Raw genomic sequence first — 23,254 nt, 5'->3', positions numbered from 1 at the left:
GAAGATATATGTAAGGATTAATTTACTTAAAGCTTAATTTAATCTTCTAATGCAGAGAAAAGAGAACAGCTCAGTAAGAAGGGTTTCATCCTAGTGCATTAAAAGCTGTTTCCAAAGGCTTCCAATCAGGTTATCATCAGGTCTTTAGGTCACCTTTGTCAGCCGGAAAGATTTCAAAAACAATTAGATGGATTACCATGACATTTTTTTTACAGATATTCATGGTCCCCAGAGGATGGATCCTAATGACGCTATGATCTTTTGACTTTTCATCAGGTCAAAGTTATATCAAATACTTATATCAACTTATGTCAAACTTATATCAAATAACGGTTTATGTACAAATACCTGCAAGCAAAACTATGACATTCCCTTCAGCCATGTGTTAGCATGCTAAGATAGTGAACAGGTTAAAAGTTTTTAGCTGCTCCACGTAACCATGTTAGCATGCTAGTGTTATCACTGAGCTCAAAGTCACACTGTACCAAAGTCCAGCCTCACAGAGCTGCTAGCCTGGCTGATTAAACCATAAAGAAACCACAGTTTTTAAAAAGTGAGGAGAGACACAAAGGCCTGTAACAGGAAACAGAAGTGTAAACACACTAATATATCAGCTTGTGAGAACTCTCAAATACACTCGTGCTACAAAAAGATACGTATGTTTCCGTTTTGTTTTGTTTTGGGTTTTTTTTGTCTTTTTCAATAAACAACCTACGAGTATGAGCTGAGGTAAAACTAGTCTCTGCTTTTTCAAGTGTACAGAATAGCAGCAGGCTGAGTCGGTGGAGTGAGAGTGAGGGGAGGGTCTGCTCTGTGGGCAGAAGCCTGTTATGTGTGGGATGGGTTGCATACTTCTGACTGAGTGTATATAGTCCCGTGACTGGGCTGCTAGAGACGACAATGAGGGTTAGACTCACTTCTCCAACTGTTGCCCCGTGCTCCAGGTCACGGTTGTGGACTGCGGCTGCTAATAATATGGAGTGACTTGTTAAGTTTTGAGGATGAATTACATCTCCACGTGATGTCTAATGTTAGTCACAGAGGGCCCCTTTCTTCACAGCACTGTATCCCCAGCTCTTGTTTCCTGCGTCTTCCATAACAAGTAGTGAATGAGACAGAGTGCATTGTCTACTTTCTTGGATCCTCTTTTCTCAGAATATCCTTTGAATTTGCATGAGGGACCTCCCTTTGCTTTTTGAGGCAACAAAGAGCTCTATCAGGCATACAGCAGTCGTTTGGCAGCCCTCTCATCCTCTCCAACAGTACAGCACAGCCTCCATGTTGTCAAATTCACTCAACTCATTTCTAACACGCACACGCACACTGAAATCACCAGGATGCAGTGATTGTTAACTGCCGTTTTATTTCCCTTTCAGATGCATGTGTCCCCTTCCTCCTGTAATTAGAGCCCATTACAGGCCTTAACATAACACAATAGTTCATAAATATAGATTTTTATGGTAAGCAGTTGCCTCGTTAAGAAGATAGTATTAATATGTGGGACTATTATGCATATCCATGGGTGTATATATATATATATATATATATATATATATGAAGTGAGTATTTAGATCCTCTTTGCACTATTCTCATCAGCTAAACTGTAAGCAACTCTACCTGATAGTATTTACGGTGCTGTTGTGTTTTAAGCAGGATTGCTGCCTTTGATGTCTCTGCTGCAGTGAGTGGTAATGCCAACCCCCTCCCCACCTCCCATAGCTAAGCCTTGTTCTCAGCCAGTGCCAGCCTCCAATATCTGAGCTCATCCCACCCGCTCCGCAGGATCTAGCGCCAGCCCTGCCATGCACTGCACTCGAGAGTGGGTGGCATCACATGGCCCTTCAGCTCTGCCTTCTGGGGCTTGGCATGGACGAAGAGGGGCGTACACACACACACACACACACACACACACACACACACCCACACACACACACACACACATGGGCCTCTGTGCGATTAGGACCACTACTGCTGCTGACCACATCTCTCCTTCTTTTTCTGTGGATTAATTCCACTGAATCTCAAAGTCAGCGATGCCCACACACCTCAGTGGAGCATAGACCCTTTTCCAGCCCGCAGAGCCTCCCACGCTCTAGACTTTGAGTGTGACTAGCTTGGGTGCACCAATCAGCGCCTGGTAACACCACCCACCCACCCCCTCGTCCTCATCTTCCATCTCTCGCACACTGTACTGTACTTTTCCCTGAGACAATGCATTCAAAATAACTCATGGTTGAGGTTCTCGCCACTCTGTGTAAAACCTTTGTTTATTCTGTGTAGAGAATTTCACCTGGAGTCTGGGTGCTCAGCAGCTGATAATCCAAAGAAAAGGTGTGACTGAAGAGATAAATCAGTCAAACTGAAACCACCTCCTCCGCCCCCACATCCTGTCTGCAGGGTGATACCAGCAGAGATGTGTGCTTGCTGCTCATATAATTGTCTGTACTTTGCTCTGCATCTGCAGCAATATAACTCACTATGGAGGAGAAAATGTGTCATCTTGAAAATAAACACGTGATTGAAAGACATGCAACCCAGACAGAATATGTGGCTCACCCACACAACCAGTAAAGCCCGAGATCTTTCTTGTAATACGGTAAGATATGTGTGAATTAGCTCAGTCAGTGGTCTGCACAGGGACTCTAGTGAGGCTCTGCTGTTGCATGACCAGAAGCTCCACAGGATTTGTATATTTAGGAGCTCAATTTTCCTTGACAACAGCTCCCTGCCTAAGACAATCACAAAAAAATGGGTTAAATATACACACATTAAAACTAACTATGCAGAAGTCCCCCATGTTGCCGCACAAATATAAAAACAAGCTCTGGGAACATGCCGGCTGTGATGGCACATCAAGTTGTGTGGTGGTGCCAGGGGTGGCAGCTTGTCTGTTTGTGTAGCGTGGTGTGCTGCTAGCTCCAACCTGCCTGGAGACAGGAGGTGTACAGATTGAGCAGGGAGAACACCAGGCTCCTCATCAAGAATTTTAATGCCTTGGTTCTTTCTCTTCCGTCCTGTCTCACTTCACATCGCATGATTCATTGTGAGCAGGAAAGGCCACGCCCGTGATCTTTCACAGCAGCAAATGCAGATGGAGTGCGAAACTTTGCTTGGGATTAAAAGAGCACTTTTCACGGGGGGGGGGGGGGGGCAGCTTGTAGTGAATCATCCATTCTTCTGTACCTGGGCATATGCACGAAACTTCACACAGTTTATAAATCTATTTGGCCTGAAATACAACATGGCCGGAAGGAGAACCCAGCATTCGGAGCCCCACCTATTGTTGGTACCCCAGCAGTTACTGTAAATATTTGCATGGGGGAACAAGGTGTACTTCCTGTTGCAACAATAATACTGAAGCGCATGTCAGGCATGTGAGAAAAGGCTGTCTGACTGAGGAACGCAGCCCTTTTCTGTATTTCTCTGATGTGACTGTAGGAGTCTGCTTTAAGGTTTGAAATGTTTTATAAATGTAAATGAGGATCTTCAAAGGGAACTGACCCAATTCTGATACTAAAGCAAGATTATGTAACGTTTTAAAGATTAAAAAAAACACACCCTTCCAAATGTTAAGTTAAATTCTCAAGCAATAATTTAGTACAATCAAGACTTGTGTGTAAGTGGCTAATGTGACCTATGTAAACGACATTATACAATCAGTTCCCTGAATTAAAGGAATAGTTTGACATTTTGGGATTCACTTTCTTGCTGTTAGTTAGATGAGAATATTGACAATACTCATATTTTTGTCCAGCAAATATGAGGCTACAGCCAGCTTCCAGTTAGCTTCCAGTTAGCTTAGCGTAGCAAGAATGGAGATTGGGGGAAATAGCTCGGCTGGCTCTGTCTGAAAGATAACAAAAACCCTCCAGCACTTCTGAAGTTAACAAGCTCGTACTAACCCATACAACAATCAAAATGCATTAACCACAAATTTGCCAGACCAGATCCACAAATTTTCATTTTTAAAACTTTTATACAGTTTCTGTAAAACTGAGCTAATCTAACCTACAGCAGTTTCGTCTTTACTACACAGACATGAGAGCGGTATCAATCTTCTCAATTTCCTCGCAACAAGAAAGTGAATAAGCATTCTTCTCAAAATGTCTAACTATTATACTATGCTGTTGCATTCGTTATTATCCTGTCATGTGCTAGTTCCTGTTCATTGTTGCCACGGTGGCCGGTGTTCAGCAAGAATCACAGTGTCACCTCAACAGGGAAAGAGCACAAAACAAATTTTAGCTGCTTATTTTATGAATTTATTTCCAAATGTAAACTTCACTATTTCATGCATACAAGTTATGACAACATACATTATTCAACAATCTGTTATTTTTCATATTTGCATAGGACATGGTCACAATATATTGTCTAACATGTAAAAAATAATGCCATAAAAAGGTACAGCAGAGCAGCTAAGACCAGCACATTAAAAGTGTGTAGAATCCAAGGAACTGTACAACTGTAATACTTGAATGTAGTGATTTTGGTTTGCTGAGAGAAAAAACAAAATGACACCTGAAGGTTAGAGTGAGGTCATTGAAGAATGTACTGGCCATAGCTGAGTCGAGAGTTATTTACAGATTAGATTTTATTGGTGCCGAGAGGGAGAGCAGCACCATGGAGTCACTACAACAGGCAACTGATGGTGATGGGCAGAGGAGAAACACACAGAGGTATCCAGAGAGCAACATTACACTGAGGAGGTACATCGAGGACAAACAGGTACAGGAAACAGAATCAAACGGCCCTTTGTAATCAAAGGGAGGTCACTGACAGCACTTTGTGCAGCATAATTTGGAGCAGACAAATTCTTTACGGACAAAAAATTTCCAACACTTGAGTAAAAGACTTGCTTCTTCAGCATGCTCTTGTTCAGTAAAGAGCAAACTGCACACAGTGTCAGTTCTGGCAGGTTGAGCACGAGCACACGGTCAGTGAAGGGTGCTGACAGATATGGTCTGCTAATCCGCCATGCTGCATGTTCCCGCTGTATTTTACTCATTCAGAATTTGTTTGCTCGTATGATTTCATGGGTTTTGTTCATTCAAGTTATTTAAAAAAAATGAAAAAAAAACAAAACAAAACAAAAAACTAGTTGCTTAATTGAGATATAGAAAAAGGTCCATAATCAAGCACAACATCCATTGATCAACCCTTACAGCATATAAAGTTGAACCCAGGGTCCAGACTGGGGTCGGGTTCAAAATTACTGCAACATTCATCTTTCCCTTCAAAGCCTTTGGTAACAACTTGTAACTGTGGAGCCGCTGATGAGATGCACAAACTCAAAAGCTCCATCTCACTGCTCAAGAACCACTCTATCCTTTCATGGCTGTCTCTTAAACATTATTCCCGCCTGTAAAAATTGTCATGAGGGAAGACATGCTCTGTATGTCCTTAACTTTTAAATATTGCATGTACGGTGTTCAGTGGAATTGGCTTTGCCGACACAAAGACCCCCCGCAGAGAATAAAGGAGAGATTAAACCTGGGAAATGTTGACAATGAGAAACGTACCTTGTGCACAACTCACAACGTGTAAAACCTCACAGTCAAGACAGACTTCTATTCATTACCTACAAAAATGCATCGGGTCGATGTAAGCAGCACATTTATAGCAAATGCAATTTTCAATCCTTTGGAATGGTTGGGCGTTCATTATCATTAAGATTGTTTATGTCAAAAATACCTGTAATAAGCCATTATACATTGCTTGAGTATTGTACAGCAAAAAAAAAGGAAGAGGAAGAAAAAAATTAAATAACAAAAACTAAATGAAAAACAAAGCTACACAATCAAAATGTTTACATTAAGCAGAAAAGAAATATTTAACTTAGAACACTTGCATATCAGATATGCAGAGTTGCTTCATTAAATCCTGTACATAACATAAAAACATGTCACACTTTATAAAACTGTACAAGTTTGTTAAATGTCTGATAAGAGCTAGTTTTTTTTAAATCTTTTTATCCTCAACCTCTGTGTCGTCTTTATGAAGTTACCATTATGGTTTTGGCACACAATTGCATCAATCATGCTTTTACAATGAGATCAGTCACAAAGATTTCAGCTGAGATGGTCTCATCAGTGATATATTCATGTCATTAATAATGAACTTTTTAAATAAGATTAATGTTAGTTCTTTACATACTAGGCAACAATCAATTCTCATTAATGTATTGTACAATTAGAAGAAGAAAATATCGACTGGTACGCTGTTAGCATCTTGTAGAAACCTTGTATATCCATTTTGTCATTGTTTAAAGTCCTTGTCGAAATCTGTAATCTGACTGGGATTACAATCGTGAAGTTGGATTAAAAAATGCTGAAATGCCAAAAGAGTTTCAGACCAATTTACAGTTGACAACATCCCTAACATGAGAAATATTTAAACCAAGACAAATATGTGGAGCTCAATAGGGAAGGGATGGTTTAAACATTTTTGTAACATAAAATAATAAAAATATGCTCTCATATTTTCCCCGGAAAGATTACCTTTTCCATCTACAAGGATGTGCAGGACCCTGACAACATGGGATGATTATATAAAATGTAGCCCAGTGTTTTTGTTTTGTTTTTGTTTTTTTTGTTTTTTTACAGAAAAAAGTCTCTCTTTCTTTCCTTCTTCATTCAAGTAGGGACAAACAAAACCACCAGTTATTTGTGCTACTCATCAAGCAAACGTAAGCTACATGATGGATGCTTTGAAAAGATATGAAGGTACAACAAAAGTCAAATATTTCGAGAGGTATGATTTTTGAAAAATATACAAGCTTTAACATTTTATATGAGACAAAAAAAAGCAATAATAAAAATCATGACTACATTGCTAACTCACAATGCTGTGGTCTCTATTCTTATGGAAAACTTTCAAAAGAATCTAAATAACAAAGAAAAGAAGTCACTCCATCAGAAATCGACGTACATAGAGGTCAGGAAGGTTCCTTTTTTCTTATCACGACCCCAAACAATCCTTTCACTTTCTGACCTGGAGGAATTTTGGATAACAGGCTGACTGGAATAACCTGCATCCTGACATCAACAGAGTATTAAGTTTTTCTGATTAAAGGGGTGAACCCCAATGAACAGGGTTAAAAGGATGTTATTTTAAGCAATAATGGTGCCTTTAAACAGCCCGGCGAAAACAGTCAACCTTAATGCTGTGATAAATTCAAAAGAACTGCTGAAATGACCTGAAGACAATGGAAAATCTAGAAGAAGAAAAAAAAAAACCACAAAACAAAAGAACAGATTATACACCTTTCTCCAGAGAGGTTAATAATTATTTGACAACAAAAGCAAGTACAGTAAAAATGGACATGTACAAAACTGTGTTCAATGGCCTTTTGTATTGAATTATTCAAGTAGATTTGGTACAGTGAGAATAAAAGTTATGAGACTCTGCCTGTGGAGGCCTATATGTCACTGGAGCAGTCTGGATGGATGGATAGACTGGGATGTTTACACTGTCGCAGTCAGTTTGTTTTCAGATGGTTGGAGCTTCCTGTCGCCTACTGTACAGTAAGTCCACCGACACTAATGGTCAAGGGTCTTTAAAGGGGCAGTTCACTTCACTGAAAACAGCGTCCAGAGTGCCCAGTGCTTACTAAGGCGTATAGCAGGACTGTTGAATGTTATGAGGACATACTAGGCAGGAGCTGGGCCCGTACAGAGGCGTTCCTGTGTTTCCAGTGTGGTCGGACACTGACCAGCAGTGAGCACTAAGCACCCAGGAACACCGTGGGAGGCTGGCAGACATTTGTGTGCAGCAAACTGATGTTAAAACAAAATCCACAAACTGTCCCATATCTGCTTTGCGGATGTCGACCCTGAGGTAAATGTGCAGATTATGGGTTAAGAAGTGATTCATGAAACCTGCTTGAGGGTGAGCCACTCAGATTTTTTTTTTTTTTTTTCTGCAAGAGAAAGTTACACTACAAACCAAGTCAAAAATTGACTATAATAATTTAAAAAAAAGCCATGGATAGAATAGATACCACAAAAAGCTGCTCAACAGCAATTTGAAGAACTTGTTTCTTGAAAATCAAAGTTTTATTTTTTTCAGAAATGGTAAAACCCTCTCAGTGCTTCTTCCACTGAGAGCTGCTTATCAGTGGCATTCAAAGTGTCATCTTGCAGCCGGGAAACTTACTTTACATCTCACAGAGGGTTGTTTTTTTTTTTGTTTTTTTTTAACATGTGGTGTTTTTGAGGAAACTACTGCATTCGATCTAAATAAGCGATGTTTTCTTTCTGGAGGATGTGACAGAGCTGATTATTCACAACTTTAAAGAGAGATGGCTGCTGCAGAGACCGGGGGGTGGGGGGCTGGGAGTGGGGGTGTGTGAGGGGGGACAAGGCCTGCCATTCATGAACTTACACCTGCCAGACCGCCTCGAAAACCCCTCTACGCTCTCGGGCCCAAGTTGTTAACATGCACATAGTGTGAAGCACGGGACTGCAGGGTGAGAGAGTCCGACGACTTGTTGGTAAGATGAAGCTAGCACATGCAATTCATGATGACAACGGTCCGGAGGGATCTGACAGGACCGCACTACACGGTTGAAACTATTTCCAACCATAGCGCTGGAGCATTAAAAGAAAATGTAGGCATAACACAGACTGGCGGGGCTGCAGCAGTTTTGATAGTGGTGCCCGTTTCCATGGAAGGTTTACTGTGCCTTTTGCCTGACTTATTGAGGCATGTCTGTCTAGAAAACACAAGTCAGCTTTCTCACGGGACATCTGAGCTTCACAGGCAGGACAACGTGAGGCTGGTGAGCACTGCACTTTGCTGATATGTTCGTTTTGGTTCAGATGTTTTTACAACAGTTTAAAAGCCCCCCTTGTTGTGAGAGAGAAGTTTGAAAGCAGCTGTTTTGAGCGCTTGGGTTCATTTGGTGAGAATTTGGAGCGACGTTTTCCTTGGCATTGTGAAATCTGACTCTCCGGCATGGAGTAGTGGATTTCTCCCTGTGCTTAGGATGGAGTTGGGTACATCCCACCCACACTGCCAGCATTGTCTAGGTAGTACTGTTGTTCATACACTTCTCTTTCTACTCTTATCCTACAGGTTGGATCAAACCACTAATTACAGCCATTTTTCCGCTCACAGTTCCTACAGTTGGAGGGAGGAAGGGAGTTGGGGGAAGGAGGAGAAGGAGGAGGAGGAGATGAGGGGTGGGGGGGGGGGGTGTCTGCGGCTGGGTGTCTCCTCCTCTGTGCTGCTCAGCTCATGATAAACCTCTCCTCTTTTATCAGGACCTGCCCCCTCTTGCCTGTCTTTTGCAGATAGCTGCTTTGTTCACTCTGTGCTCCACCATGTTGCAGCCCAGCCCAAACGCTCTGCCCCACACTCTGGCCTACGTTTGACTCCCAAAGTTAGGTGACCTTATGCAATTTGGCAGGTTTCGGATCATCACCGCTCTCTGACGGGACAGGTAGAGCCAGAAGAGCGAGGGAGGACTCCCCGGGAATGGCATGTTCGCACTCCTCCTCCTGCGGGCTGTGAATAGCTTCTTGTGGGATGCAGCTGTTTCCTCCAGGGAGGCCACAAAAGGCAGAGGCAGGAGGAGGGAAGTGAGCGGGCTGTCTGGCTCTACCTGTGATACTGCCAACCACCAGCCCCAGGCCTCAATGAAGGGCGGCTTACAAGACTGAGTAGAAAGCTTTCTTTCACTCTTGTCTTTGGTACTTTTTCCTATGTGCTTGCGAGATGGATAAACATTGTTTCAACTAAAGTCCCTTTGTGTCCACTTTGTGTGAAATACTGGCTGATGATACAGCACTTTTTATTTTTAAAAAAGAAGCATGAACAGCTGCTTTGAAACTTAACTGTCTCTATTTAAAGGTTCTAAAGTTTCTTCAACTGAGTATATTTATAAAAACTGTTCACCCAATATAATCCCGATCCTCCCACAGTGCAGATTTACACAGTATATACTGCACACTGCTGTTTAATGAAGTACATATTTAACCCAGTGTAATGGCAACTGAATATTAACATTGCAGTGGAGGAACAGATGTATTTTGTTTACTGAGGCGAGGGTTTGGGGACCGATTTCATAACACACAGCATTTACATTACATATGAATCCCCAGAACACAAGGGAGAACAGAACCGGAGTTTTGTGTACGATTGACCGTGTGACCGTAGGGCTAGTTTCCTCGAGTGTGAAAACCAACAAAAAACAAAGAGTGCAAATTGTGTTGAGTGTAAGGCTGCTATATATGTACTGTATGTTTCTCTTCACCGTGTTCATTCTTTCAAGCTAACAAGGCCATCCCTGAGCAGGGCGTAAAATTCAACCCCTGTTGAATTTCAGAGTAAAGTGATGAGTATATTGTGCAGTCAATGTGAGTACTGTTAAGTACTGTGGTATTACAGAAATAGCAACTGTCTTCAATCCTGAGGTGTGTGTGTACCCCTTCTCCTCACCTGTTCAGAAAAATAAAGAAAAACAAACAAACAAAAAAAAAAAAGAATTTTTTGATAAGACTTGTCAGGGTGTCTTTTCTTTTTCTTCCAAACCTTGTTTAGCTGACTGCGAACGTACATTGGACAACTAGCCATCATCAGAAGCTAAAAAAATACAGACATATGGTACAGAATGTAAATATTGCCATCTGGGAAAGGCATTACCTTCTTTTAGGATCACACAAGTAATTGCACTACAATAAGCAGTTATGTACAGTATGGTACACCACAGCAAGCGCAGGAATAGCAAAGGGGGGTTGCTGACAACTGTGCAACACAAGTGTTATGACAAAAACACAGGCCTCACAGGTCGGAGGCGGAAAGTGCGACTGGGTTTCAGTTTAAGGCGAGTTGGCTGGGCTGAGGGTGGGGCTGAGGGTGGGGCTGGAGGCATCTGAGCGGCTGTAGTCGCTGAGGGAGCTGGGACGTGTTGTGTTGCCGCTGCTGCCGCTGCTGCCGTGAGGCCTCTTCAGCATGCCGGGCTGGAAATCTGAGTGGCGCCGGGCGTGCTTCATCAGGTGGTCGCTGCGCATGAAGCGCTTGTCACAAAGCGGGCACCCAAACTTCTTCTCCCCCGTGTGGGTGCGGTAATGGCGGGCCAGCTCATCGGAGCGAGCGAACTTCTTACTGCAGTCTGGCCAGGTACATGGGAAAGGCCGTTCTCCTGCAAAACAGAAGAGGAAGGAGAGATGCCGGTGTATTATCACACAATAAAACACAAGACAATAGCAGCATGGCTTGAAGGCCTGTTTATCAGCACTACAGATCATGTGTACTTAACATTCTTCTTTTTTTTTAATCCCTGAATGTGTTTTCCAGGCCTTCCAAGTATCCATTGTTTTCCACTGATTTTAGTCTGATATAAAAATAAACTTACAAATACTGTACTATGATGGATTTCCTATTTCAAGGTCTTCACATGCAAGTTTTAACACTGTACCAGAATAAATGGGAGTCAGTGGCTGCCTGAAAGGTTTAAACAAGACAATCAAACTGCAATTCAACTCAACTGTTCTTGAGAGAACGGCGAGCAGGAATGTAGAGTACATGTGATTTGTATTAAATGGGCCAAAACATGCTCAATCCACCTTAAATGCTTTAGTTTTCACCACAGTGTACAATGGGAATCACATAGCGTTTTCAGAAATACTGATAGTGTCAGTGAGTGTAACATGAAACAAATGAAACTCATTGATGCGTTCTTAGTTTCGCACTCTAATCGCAAAACTGCCACCATAGTTAGAGCAGTGACTCATTATGAGATGTTTAGAGGTTAACAAGTCATGTGCACTGCCAGGCACGGTAAGCAGACATATTCCAAAGACAGGTCCTGCTGAACAAGACTGTGCTGTTTTGTGTATATAGTTGACTCTGAGTCACCAAGGAATAACAATTACAAGGTTACAGCTGGGCCTGATGGGTCAGTGAGGTGAGGGGAAGGATATCAAAAACCACCCAAGACATTTGCGAAATATTTAAAAAAAAATGTGAGACAAGGCGGCTGTCAGGAGCCGTGGGACTTGGGGTAAATCACCTAAATATTGGCGCTGTGCCGAAGGAGCAGACACGGTTTAATTATCTGAGCTCCAGATGCTAATCACATTCACAATGGTTGCCCAGCCCATTTTCCAACATGCAACTATCTGTGACTCGGCACATGGGAAATTACACCCTCCCCCCTTCCATCAGGCAATAAAAGTGGGCTTTGACACAAATATACCCAAAGCCAGATGGTACTATATATCTTGTGGTTTCCTTCCATTCTGATGTGGAAACAGCGCGCATGGAGCCTACATGTAGCGTTCTGCATCCACTGGCCAATGTGTCTAACACTGTATTCATTTAGTTCCATTTCACTGAGTTTCTGCCTGACAATAGCTACATCCAGAATTCTAATTTTACCAGCGTGACCTTGCAGCACTATAGCGAAGGGCAGGACGTATTCTTTTAATGTTATGATTCTTCCCTGACAATAAGAATGATCCATCTTCTCTTAAGCCTATATGCCGAGGATTCTAGGTATGAAAAGGAATAGGCGGTGAGATGCGTTAATGTTTACTGGTGGCATGACAAATGAGCACGTAAGAGCAGGCCTGCCAAATACTTTCTTTGTTCTGTGGCTTCCCTCAGGGCCACAATGGAAACAGTGCTGTTCAGCATCAAACAGTCATATGCTACCTGATGCCAGGGAGTCTCAAAAACAAGAACTCAGTGCACAACTAGTCTCGGCAACCCCACCACCCCCACCCCCTATACTGCATGGTTACAAAACATGCAGACAGACAGAGCAAGTCTAGACAGCCCGGTCTGTGTTCCTGCCTCTGACGCCTCACCTCAGCTCCAGACAAACTCAGTCAGCCCTGCCCACTACAGTTCCTCAGGGTTCATACAGAGCTCAGTGTGTGTAAACTCTGTAACTGACATATAGACATTTGCATATTGCCCACAGCCTTGTCTCCTTTTTTTTTTGTCAAATCTCTACACTGTTCTCTCTCTCCTGCTAAAGTTCACACAAAATAAACACATCTATCTTGTCCTGCATGACATTAAGAGTTACAATATTTGTTTGACCCTGTTTTATATATCCTGGATTACATCCTCCTTGAAGCATAGCTCCAGCAGAAAAGGGAGGCAGTGTAACTTTTAGGGCAATTATCTCTTTGAAGAGACTCACGATAGTCTGATTTCATACCTTATTAGCAAGAGAAGCAGCCTCTGTTGCCACCTGGCACTGCAAAATGAGTTACTGGCTAAAAAAGAAGAGCTAAGCTCTGCAGGCTGCTTAAGGCTAAATAACCAGTGTAACGGATCCAACAACATTAATATTTAACCAGACACCAGAGAGCTAGGCTGAGATATCCAGTCTAACGGCCCTTATACAGAAATGCAGTCATAGTGGAAGCATCAGGTATCCAACATCAACTCACCTATCCAATTATACAGAGCTCCATGACTTCTTAGAAAATGCAGTATTAAGCTGATACACTGCCTATTTTCACCTCATGCTAAACTGCTTTTGGCATTTAGGTCAACAATATAAATATGCATTAAAATCCTGCTGCTTTAATGTAAGCCTTAGAAGATTCACTTGCATAAAGAAAAAAAAAAACATGCAATGCCCCAATTGATTGTTGCGCTTGTTTCATAACATGAGGATTGGGAGGTTTAAGGAACAAAGACTTTGATCCTGAGTGGAAACAATGATAGGGGCTATTACCCCGTTGTGGTAGGAAGATGTCACTCTCCAAGATATTTTCAATAGACTGCAGCTATTACTCAGCATCTCTGATGAAAAAAAAAAAGAATACAGCAAGCTACTCCCCTTACCCTACTGCTCTTCCCATCTAGTCCCAGTGTTGTCACGGCAGGGCCGACGCCAGGCCCCACCGATTGGTTATCCCATCTCTGGCGGAGCGCCACATCCAGGGTGTGGTTTGTCTTTCTCAGAAAGTGTCAGTTGCAAAAGGCGAGGTGAAGTGTGGGTGGGTGGGGTGGGGGCGTAATGAGGGAAGCTTTTCCCTAACGAACACAGTGACCCAGTTACCCGTAAAGTGAGTTACATCATGCACGCAAACTGTACCTCTGCTAAGCACTAGTGTCCCCCCTCCAAGGCGATGAGATTATGTCACAGGTACTCTTGTTATATAATTGTTCTCTCTGAGGCCACTGGGTCAGTAAATAAACAGCTCATCTCTGCTCCTCTCCCCCCATCCTCCTCTCATTCATATCTAAGAAGTTTGTACTCCTTAGTTTCTGCAGAAATGGCTACGAGAAATGGAATCTGCCTCCCCAGTGTAAAGAGATGCTGTCTGTGAAGCCGAGATCAAATCTCTTTTTGACGTGAGCAGCAACTCAGAAACTCAACTCGGTCACCTGCTCCAACAACAGCAACCAGCATTTCAAACGAGAGTAGATAACATTCCTGGTGTGTCCTCAGGCATGGGCCAAACTCACACAGTGTACAGCTAAAACCTCTATCTGATTCTGTCATAAGAGAGCTTGAGTAAATAGCTCTGCAGGGTGAGAAAGGCGAAAAAAAACACAGCTCCTGTGGATACATCGGAGATCACCTTGAAGTTAACTTTCTTCTGCCTGCACAGTGAGAACCAGAACAGGAAATATCTTTTACAGAACTCAGAACAACAACAAGGTGCACGCAGAAACCTGTATGGACTTTTACGAGTAAACAGCCAGACAAAGGGAAAGTAGGGCTGCAGTCAGAGTGTAGATCACAGCTCATTAGAGTTGGAGCTACCTCACTTCAGTGCTGGCTTTGTGGCACAGCCAGCTTGGCAACATGAAATGAGAGGGACACCACTAACTCCAGTGGTAGGGCTCAGCACAATCCTGTAATTTGGTTGCATGTTTACAACAGTCTATGACCTGTAACCAACCAGGAGCCGGCTACGCTGCCAGGAGACATCCATTCATGGGATTTTGGGTAATACTAAAATGACTGCTGAGTCCCTGATCAGTATAAACCACTGGAGCAGACAGGGTTAACCCAACTGTGGCCAGCCTCTCCCTCCACACGCACCATTACATACCAAGATGAAATAAACACAAGCATGTGTGTGCAGAACAATAAATATACATTAAGGCTCTTGCAGCTTTTGCCTCTTTTCATTGTACACACAGCAGTATACATGCAGGCTTCGCTGGTGCAAAAATAACAACAAAGGCTCTCAAAGTTCTGCGGTCTGTAGAAAAGGAAAAAAAAAAACATGCTGCTTGATTTGAAACACATCTGAGATCAGAACAACTGTTTACGTGGCTGTTTGTCTATGAAAAATTGACTCAGTGGGAGAGGAGTCAAATTACAGAGAAAATCAGTCAGTCAAAACATGTTTTCTCCAAAGCTCCATTCAGAATCTGTCGCAAACAAGAATATGTCATCTCTGCAGGAGCGACAAAAGACCCTTGGGTGGGTCAGGTACTCGTGATGAGGATCGGCTCAAACTTGTCAGGAGAAAGCTCTGAAAACAGAGAGCATTTGATCTATTATCGTCTTTTGTCTTTATTGTGAGGGACCTTGCTTGACGTTGAATAGTCGGGCTCCCCTTGTGGGCCTATAGCTGTCAGGTTGTGAACAATAGCAGCAGCCTCGCTCCCAGCGGGAGAGGCACTCCTGTAATGCATTTCAATCAGACAGGCTGTGCGTACTAACCGTAACTCACTCCCCTTGGTCTGCACTGCACAGGGCTATTGACATTCACCCAGAGACATGCAGCGGGGGTCGAGTGTGACTGTCTGATTCCTGCACACACTTAGCCATACATTACTTCATCCCCTTAACTCTTTAAGGGAAAAGCCGGGATAGCTCGCCTGCATTGACCAGCTCATCACATTTGCCTCAATTAGTTAGAGTGGGCACTCTCTTTCAGCCTTGAGTGCATGCTGAAACAACCTGCAGCCTTGATGTGTTGCAGGCAGTCTCCTTATCTTTTAAACCCTGGTTAAGTAAGGAAATGCAAACAGCTGCAGCCATTAATGGCTGTTTACAGTTGGTCCGTATGAACGGGTGGGAGCAGGGATGCCCCATCATCCCTGACTCTCACTCACACAGTACAATGTCAGCTCATTCCACTGATGGAGTCTGACACTATAGCTCACATGAGATAGAAATACTTACTACCCAGTGCCAAACAAAGAGCCATAGTCCTGCTAGATCCTGAGAGGCCTCACCACACTGCGATAAGAGCAGATACAGGCTGGAGATATTGCCAGCTGTCCCAGTTATACCTGATACTCTGATGCGGAGGGAAATATTTTCATGTCTCCCATGGAAAATGATTATGCCCCCCCCCCAAAAAAAAGACTGAACAAAATACTTCTCATTTGTGCTGGTGACCACACCCCAGTGTGTCGTGGTCTGCCACAGTCTGATTTATCGCACAGAGAAAGAGGACACACCTTACATACTGTAGGGAACATAAACAGCCCTGCTAGAGACAAAACACCCCCCCCCGACATAAGCTCCACAGTGATTTTCAGCCATTCCTCTCTTATTCAAGCTGTGCTGAACACAACACAGTGGTCACAGTCAGAGTTTAACTCTCAGATGGGACCCTGTGAGTGCCGGGCTGACAGGGGTGTTCTCTGCTGCAGAGGTCACAGCCCTTCAAACGTTAATCAGATTAGCTGCAGATGCAGCTGAATAAATGACCTACATCAATGGAGGGCATTGACAGTGAATATCCTAGTATCTAACCCCACCCCCACCCTGCCTCACTGTATATTCTCCGTCTTTGTACTGCAGAACCCTCCCTTGCAAGTGAGATGCGGTTGGCGGTGGCTGAACAGTAGAGGCAAAAAATGCACAAATGTTCCACAGGTCTGTATCCCTCTCTTCCTGCCGCCGGTAATCAACACCACGCCACAAGCCGTGGCCGGAGCTTGGCCTCGCAACACAACACGCTTCAGCACCTATTTTGCTTTGCAGGCTGAAGAAGGGTGGGAGGGGCTGGTGGGGGGAATAGACAGAGTAGCTTTTATAGTAGTACTCCAGAGCTAACTAAAGAATACATGAGCCCTGTGGGCCATTGAAAGCAGCACAGCCAGGGAACTGCCTGACAGGGGCCTTTCAGTATTATGAGTGTCCACCACGCATGCCTAGCTGCTTAATCTGTTAAATCAGGTTTATATTCCAATATTAGTGAGGAACTATGCTACAGTCTGCTTTACATGTCCACATGTAGAATAGCATATGGACAGTGCGTGTACCAGAACACGCCTCAGTGATGTCTTTCATGGAGCAGCAACACTACACCAGAGGATTAGAACAGGCAAGATGGTGGCTCCACTTTGGTTTTATTTACAACCCGAGGATCAAGTAGATTTAACTAATACCTTGTTTCCACTGCGCATACTATACTGTACTGCTACATATGGGTCGACCAGATTTCATTCACAATGTCTTATCTCACAGCATGAGCAAGAGCTATAGGCTCTGTGAGGCTTTACTTAGAGCACAGTGATGATTTGGGCTAAACTGACAGCAGCTAACATGCTGACATTGACAATGCTAATGTACACAAGGTGCAGCAGACAAATGCCATTCATTTTTGCAGGTATGTAAATGAGGGATTGAACTTAAAACTACAAATGTCGACCTGCTGGTTGCACCAGAGGAAAGGTCACGCGACCGTTAAAGTCATTAGGATTCAAAAACCTCATGGCAATGCATCCCACTATTGTTAAGATATTTCAGTCTGGACCAGCGTGGCGGACTGCCCGACACCACTAGCATAGCCAAAAACGTATAACTTGTAGGATCACCAGAGCGGAGACAAATGGAAACTGTTGAACATCTCCTGGCTGAGGATTCACCGTTTTATTACATGTCAGGAGAAATATGGCTCAACTGGGAGGGATGGTGGAAATCCTGCCGTGTGGCATGTAGACAGACTAACCTCTTGTGCCCCAGCAGAATTTTTGCATATTGCTGTGCCAAGGTCAGGCTCAAGTAAGAGCAGGAAAACCCCATCTCCACCCTGCTACCTCATCACTGCCACCAGCCACACAGGAACACTGTGCACTCTGTGTAGCAGTGCAGCCAAATATAAAACCACTGGCAGAGATGCAGTATATATAATCAGAGACTCCTGTGTCTTTTTTCCATGTGGAATTTGGGATAATTTCACGTTTAAAAAAAGTGTCATTAACCACAGTTATTTGACCAAAAATAGAAAGCATGCATGAATAACTGGATCTACATGGCAGTGGAACTGTGCTGCCAGGTGGTGCCACTTATTTTTTTAGGACACACAGTAAAGGGCTTTACAGCCATCTCCCAGTACTAGAGGTACCCCCAGCATAACACAAAAGAGGTCCAGACAAAACGTCAAACCAACTGTAAAATATGTCATTAGGCCCTTTGTCTTTGAGAAATATTGACCCTGTTCCTCCCGGTGATTCAAATAGTTTTCGAATAGGTCTTGTACACTGACAAGATGGCCTTTTGTGAGGCCCAGCTGTGGGGTGGGGGCTGTGGGGGGTGGACACACAGAAGGCCTGGGCTGTTCTTTCTGAAGAAGACATGACTTGTAATGAGCTTGTCAGGGGCCATCTCTCCTTTGGATATGGCAGCCTGCATGACATGACCAAAGCAGAGTAATGAGGCTTCACAGAGAACACCGTGTACTCAATGACCACAAGACACCTCTTGGGAAAGTTGGTCTTCATCGTTAAGAGTCCGTTAAACTCTTAACAGAGGGAATGAGAGGGAGAAACCAATTGGTGCTGAGAATTTCCCTCAGGAAGAATCAGAGGCAGCAGTCGGCTTTATGGTCTACATTTGTTCCATTTGACTATAAAAGTTTATCTGTACATCAGCATTACATGACTGCATTTTCCATACTGCAGGATAAGTATGTGTTGGAGAAAAGCCCCACCTCCCACACCAGGAGATCAGACAAATGCTGTCTGGTAACCTTAGACCCCTAAACTGCTGTGGATTCTTCGCCATCAAACTCAGTGCAGCATAATGAGCCATTTAAATTCAGCGTGTTCTCCCATGTCCGCTACATCCTGGTGTCCCTCTACTGTGTTAGAAGAGACGAACTGTGTTTGAAAAGACACCTAAAATGAAACCACTTAGTCTCCGCTGAAGAGACCCTTAACCGGGAACTTTTTAATACCTTTAAAGAGATAAATTTCCCAGTTGCTCTGGATAATCCCCAGGTCTTGCTGTGGACAGCTTTTCTGCCATGAAAGCCACTCACAGCGAGGTTTGTAAATGATCCTGAGTACATTGTTTCCTGAAAAACACAGTTTTTAAATGCTTTAAGCGCTGTAAATGAACTTTTATTCACCTCCATTGCACTGGAGTGGCATCAAAAGTCTCATTAGAAGAATTTTCAAAACCTAGGTAAAAAAAACCAAACCTGAAACTATTTTTACAGCGGAGGTAATCATTACTGCAGGGTGAAGTTCGCTTTGTGCTTGTAATGGGACTGATTTTTTTATGTGCTGTAGACATTGCACAAGAAATACACTGTAGCTCAGGTTTCAGCTCCTCTTACACTCTGACAAATCACACGCACAAGGGTTGCAAAAGCTGGGATGATGAGGCTTTGGGCGTTAGAGAAGTCAAGTGAGGACGCCTTGTCCTTAGCTCTTTGTTTAGTGTCTATAACAGTGTTTCCCCCCTCAATTAGATAGCGGTGTTTGGCTGGGACTGACTGGGCTCCCATCCATTCTCTCTTGACTCTGCTAGTAAGGGCTGAGGGGAAGCACACTGCCAGAGTCTGGCTCTATGAAAGCACTGCAAGCAGCCTGGCTGAACTCAGATGACCCACATTCTGGGACTATCCAATCAAATAAGCAGAGAGAGTCATTATTATCAGAATTTATGGGACACAAAAAAATCGTGAAGCCAGACGCCGGAGCATATCCAAACAGAAAGGCAGGCGAAAGGAAACGCTTAATAGGCAAAGAGACAAGGGCTGGGCTAATATGGAGCAATAAAGCTGCACTAAAAACACATGGTTGGGGCTGCAGGGAAGTGCACTGTGTGCTGGAGGCTGGCACACTGAGAGCGCTGCTGCAAGTTTGGCTGAGACGAGGCAGTTGAACTGAGATGACTCACGTTTTGTGACCGTCCTCATTATCAAAAATTATAGGATACAAACCAATCACAAAGCGAGACACAGGAGTGTATCCCAAAAGAAAGGATAAGAGAAGAGAAGAGACAAGAACAAGGCTAATAGACTGTAATAAAGCTGCACTAAAACACAACTATGCAGAGGACGCACAGGCAGTTATTATCAGCATTATGGACCCCTGCTATATGTACATACATATGTCAAATCATTCTCTTAGCTTGTTCTTTGTGACAAACACTGGTTATTCACCACAGCTGTCAGCACCAAGCTGCAGCTGATGGGTAAAAATGGACAAAAATACAAAATGCAGACACAGGATTAACCTCCATCTACAAGAAAAAGTGCCATATATCAGGCCTATGGCATCTTACAGGGTTACTTTCACTTTTAAAGTTAGGCTTTGTTATTTCAAAGACATATGGTATCCATATGAAATTCTTGTATAGGATAATAAAGCTGGTGATATAAGGATACCGATCAGTCAAAAAGCCAGAAAAGGGAGTGTAAGGAGGGAATAAAAGAAAGGTTTTATAGGCAATGAGACAAGAATTTAGCCGTGTAAAAGAGGGTCACAGATGTTTAATATTTGAGACAACTAAGGGGTGAATTGTGCAAGAAGGTGTCTCATATATACATACACACATATTTGTAGGGAATCTATGAGGCTCAAATATGTGTCAAGTTCATACAAGGCGCTTCTTACGTGATCCGGAGAGGTCTGTTTTGTTTCTGGTCTGTCAGGCATGATGTGTGTGTGCGTGTGTGAAGAATGGAGGATAGCGGTGAGAAGAGGGAGTGTGAGCTGCAGTCTACAGAGCAGAAGCTCCTCAGTCGAGGCTCAGCTAGCTGAGTCTGTTGCTGGCCAGATCAGCTGGCAGTCTGTCTAGTGGGGGTGTGGCACATCACAACAAAGGGCTCTGGGCAGACGGACGACTGCACAGCTCTTATCAAACCTCCAATTTGAGTCCATCTACATCTTTTGCCCCTCTCTCTGTAGCCTATCCTGCGGAATGCAAAGCGCAAATATGGAGGTATGGTCCTTCAGGAAGGTCAAACGTAACAGACTGCTGATCTGGAGCGCATTTGATAGCCTGTCTCTCTGCAGTGTGACGGTACACTCAAGTCTACTGGATTGAGTGGATTGAGCTTGAAAACTTTTTGTGTTTGTTTGTTTTTTTTTGCATGCCCACATTAGTGCACACTTGGTGGTATTCTGTGATGTGCACATCACATGTCGTCGAAGGGGTTTAAAAAAAAAAATAAAAAAATTTCTCATGTTGCCATGAGACAAACCAAACTTTACTGGAATCAATGTGTGCAAGAAAGAAATGCTCGAAATCTGATGTGTGTGATTTGGTCCTGCATTTGCACTGCAGTTTCGGTTTGTACACACTGTCCAATGCAGGGGGGTGGGTGGGGGGTGCAAGAGGAAAGCCGTGACAAAGCTCGGAGACTTGAGTGGGAGTGGCACTATTTTCGACCCCCCCCCCCCCGAAATTAAAAGGACATTTTGCAAAGTTCATGCAACTTAATGGAACAATGCAATTATTACGCTATGAACCAAATCTGGCTTCGCTGCGCTGTCTGTGCTGGCTATTTCCATTTAGGGTGGATCCGTGAATATTTACACACATGACTCGATGAAACACAGCAGTCAGTCACCTTCCTCTGTACTAATATCGGTTTGAATGTAAGAGAAACCACACTTCTTTTTTTATCAGTGTTCTCGGTTTTAATAATCCCATCCGTTCTCATATAGGCAAAGGTAGCACAATAAGTCATGGTCACAGCAACAAACAATTTGCATCCAATGAAACTGACCTGTATGTGTCCTTAGATGCGCTTTGAGGTGGGATGATTTGCCATAAACTTTTTCACAACCTGAATAGTGGCATTTGTGCTTTTTCTGAGGTGATTCTTGCTCAGTTCGACCTCTCGATCTTTTGCCTCTTTGTTTGAGCGAAGGATCGGAGATGGTGGTAGGTGTGGCAGAGTTTCCATCATCTGTGAGGTTCGGCATGCTCTCATCCTTTATTTTTGCCTGCTCGGCAACATTGTTGGGAGTCTGCTGGTTAAAATCCGCCAGAATCCGCGCCACCACAAAAAGAGAGGAGTTGTCTTTCACCAGAGGCTCTTTGATTTCCTCTCCGTTCTTGGAGGAGGACGGGATTTCTGGTTTAATCTCCCTATTCCCTTTAGGAGCGTGAACAATTGCACGACTGGACATTGAAACAAGGCACTCTGCTGCAAAGTGATCCATTTTGTCTTTGAAACAGCCCCCTCTGCTTCTTAATGACATTCAAAAATAAAAATAAAATAAAATGATGGCGTGTGGGGAAAAAAAAGTACTTGTTCCGTGGTTCCCTTTGTGTGGTGGTCGTGGTGGTGAGGAAGAGGAGGAGGAGGAGGTCGTTCTCATCAGAGAGAAGTGACTTTAGGATCTTACCCGGCTTTCCAATATCATCAACATCCTGTGAGAGAAACGCCTCGGACAAAAAAAAAAATGCAGACAAGCCCCCTCAGATAGAGAGAGGGACAGAGAGAGAGAGAGGGAGGGAGAGAGAGAGAGAGAGAGAGAGAGAGAGAGAAGAAAAACAAGAAACCCAAAGTCTTTGTTTAGTGCAACGACGCTGGTAACAGGAACTCTAGAAACTTGGATGTGTTAACTCCCATCGCGGCTTCAAACACTCTCCAGCATAGTGAGTGTGTCTCCTGAGCGCCTGTTCCTGCTGGTTGTATCCTTGCTGGGGGCGTGTCGACCGGCAGCGCTCGGCAGCATCGTCAGAGTAGCCGCTCATTCATTGGGCACTGCGTGTCCCCAAATGCACCGAACAATACGAGTTTACTTGAAAGTTTCACCACAGGTTGCACACTGGTTATGCGTTGCAGAAACCCTCAGGAAGAAAACGTTCAATAGAATAGTAATATGTTTTTTTTGTTTGTTTTTTGTTTTTTTTACGGTGGGTGGGTAGGTGGGATTATTCTGCAGCATCCTGTCCAAGCCTGCATGCATGTACACTGACAAGTACCATTTGAATTAAATAAATCAATCAATCAATCAATCAAAATAAAATGAATTAAAATGAAATAAAGTAGAATAAAACAAAATTGAATTGAATTAAAAATAAGATTGGATATGATTGATTAGGGCTCCATTGATTATTTTC

At 43.5% G+C, this 23,254-nt stretch overlaps 1 protein-coding gene across 1 annotated transcript; it reads right to left on the bottom strand.

Moving 5' to 3' along the window:
• Positions 1-4,239: 4,239 nt before the first annotated feature.
• On the bottom strand, positions 4,240-22,911 carry klf13 (Kruppel like factor 13). The gene is made up of 2 exons (XM_056386737.1): positions 21,909-22,911; positions 4,240-11,146 (listed from the first exon to the last, which is right to left on the bottom strand). Exons 1-2 carry the CDS (start codon positions 22,384-22,386, stop codon positions 10,824-10,826), a joined length of 801 nt encoding a protein of 266 aa, XP_056242712.1. The 5' UTR covers positions 22,387-22,911; the 3' UTR covers positions 4,240-10,823.
• Between the last annotated feature and the right edge of the window lie 343 nt (positions 22,912-23,254).

Source organism: Seriola aureovittata, chromosome 10, assembly GCF_021018895.1.
Source record: "Seriola aureovittata isolate HTS-2021-v1 ecotype China chromosome 10, ASM2101889v1, whole genome shotgun sequence".
Classification (NCBI taxonomy): domain Eukaryota; kingdom Metazoa; phylum Chordata; class Actinopteri; order Carangiformes; family Carangidae; genus Seriola; species Seriola aureovittata.
Note: the sequence above shows the minus strand (reverse complement) of the source record. Positions and strands in the feature narration are given on the sequence as shown.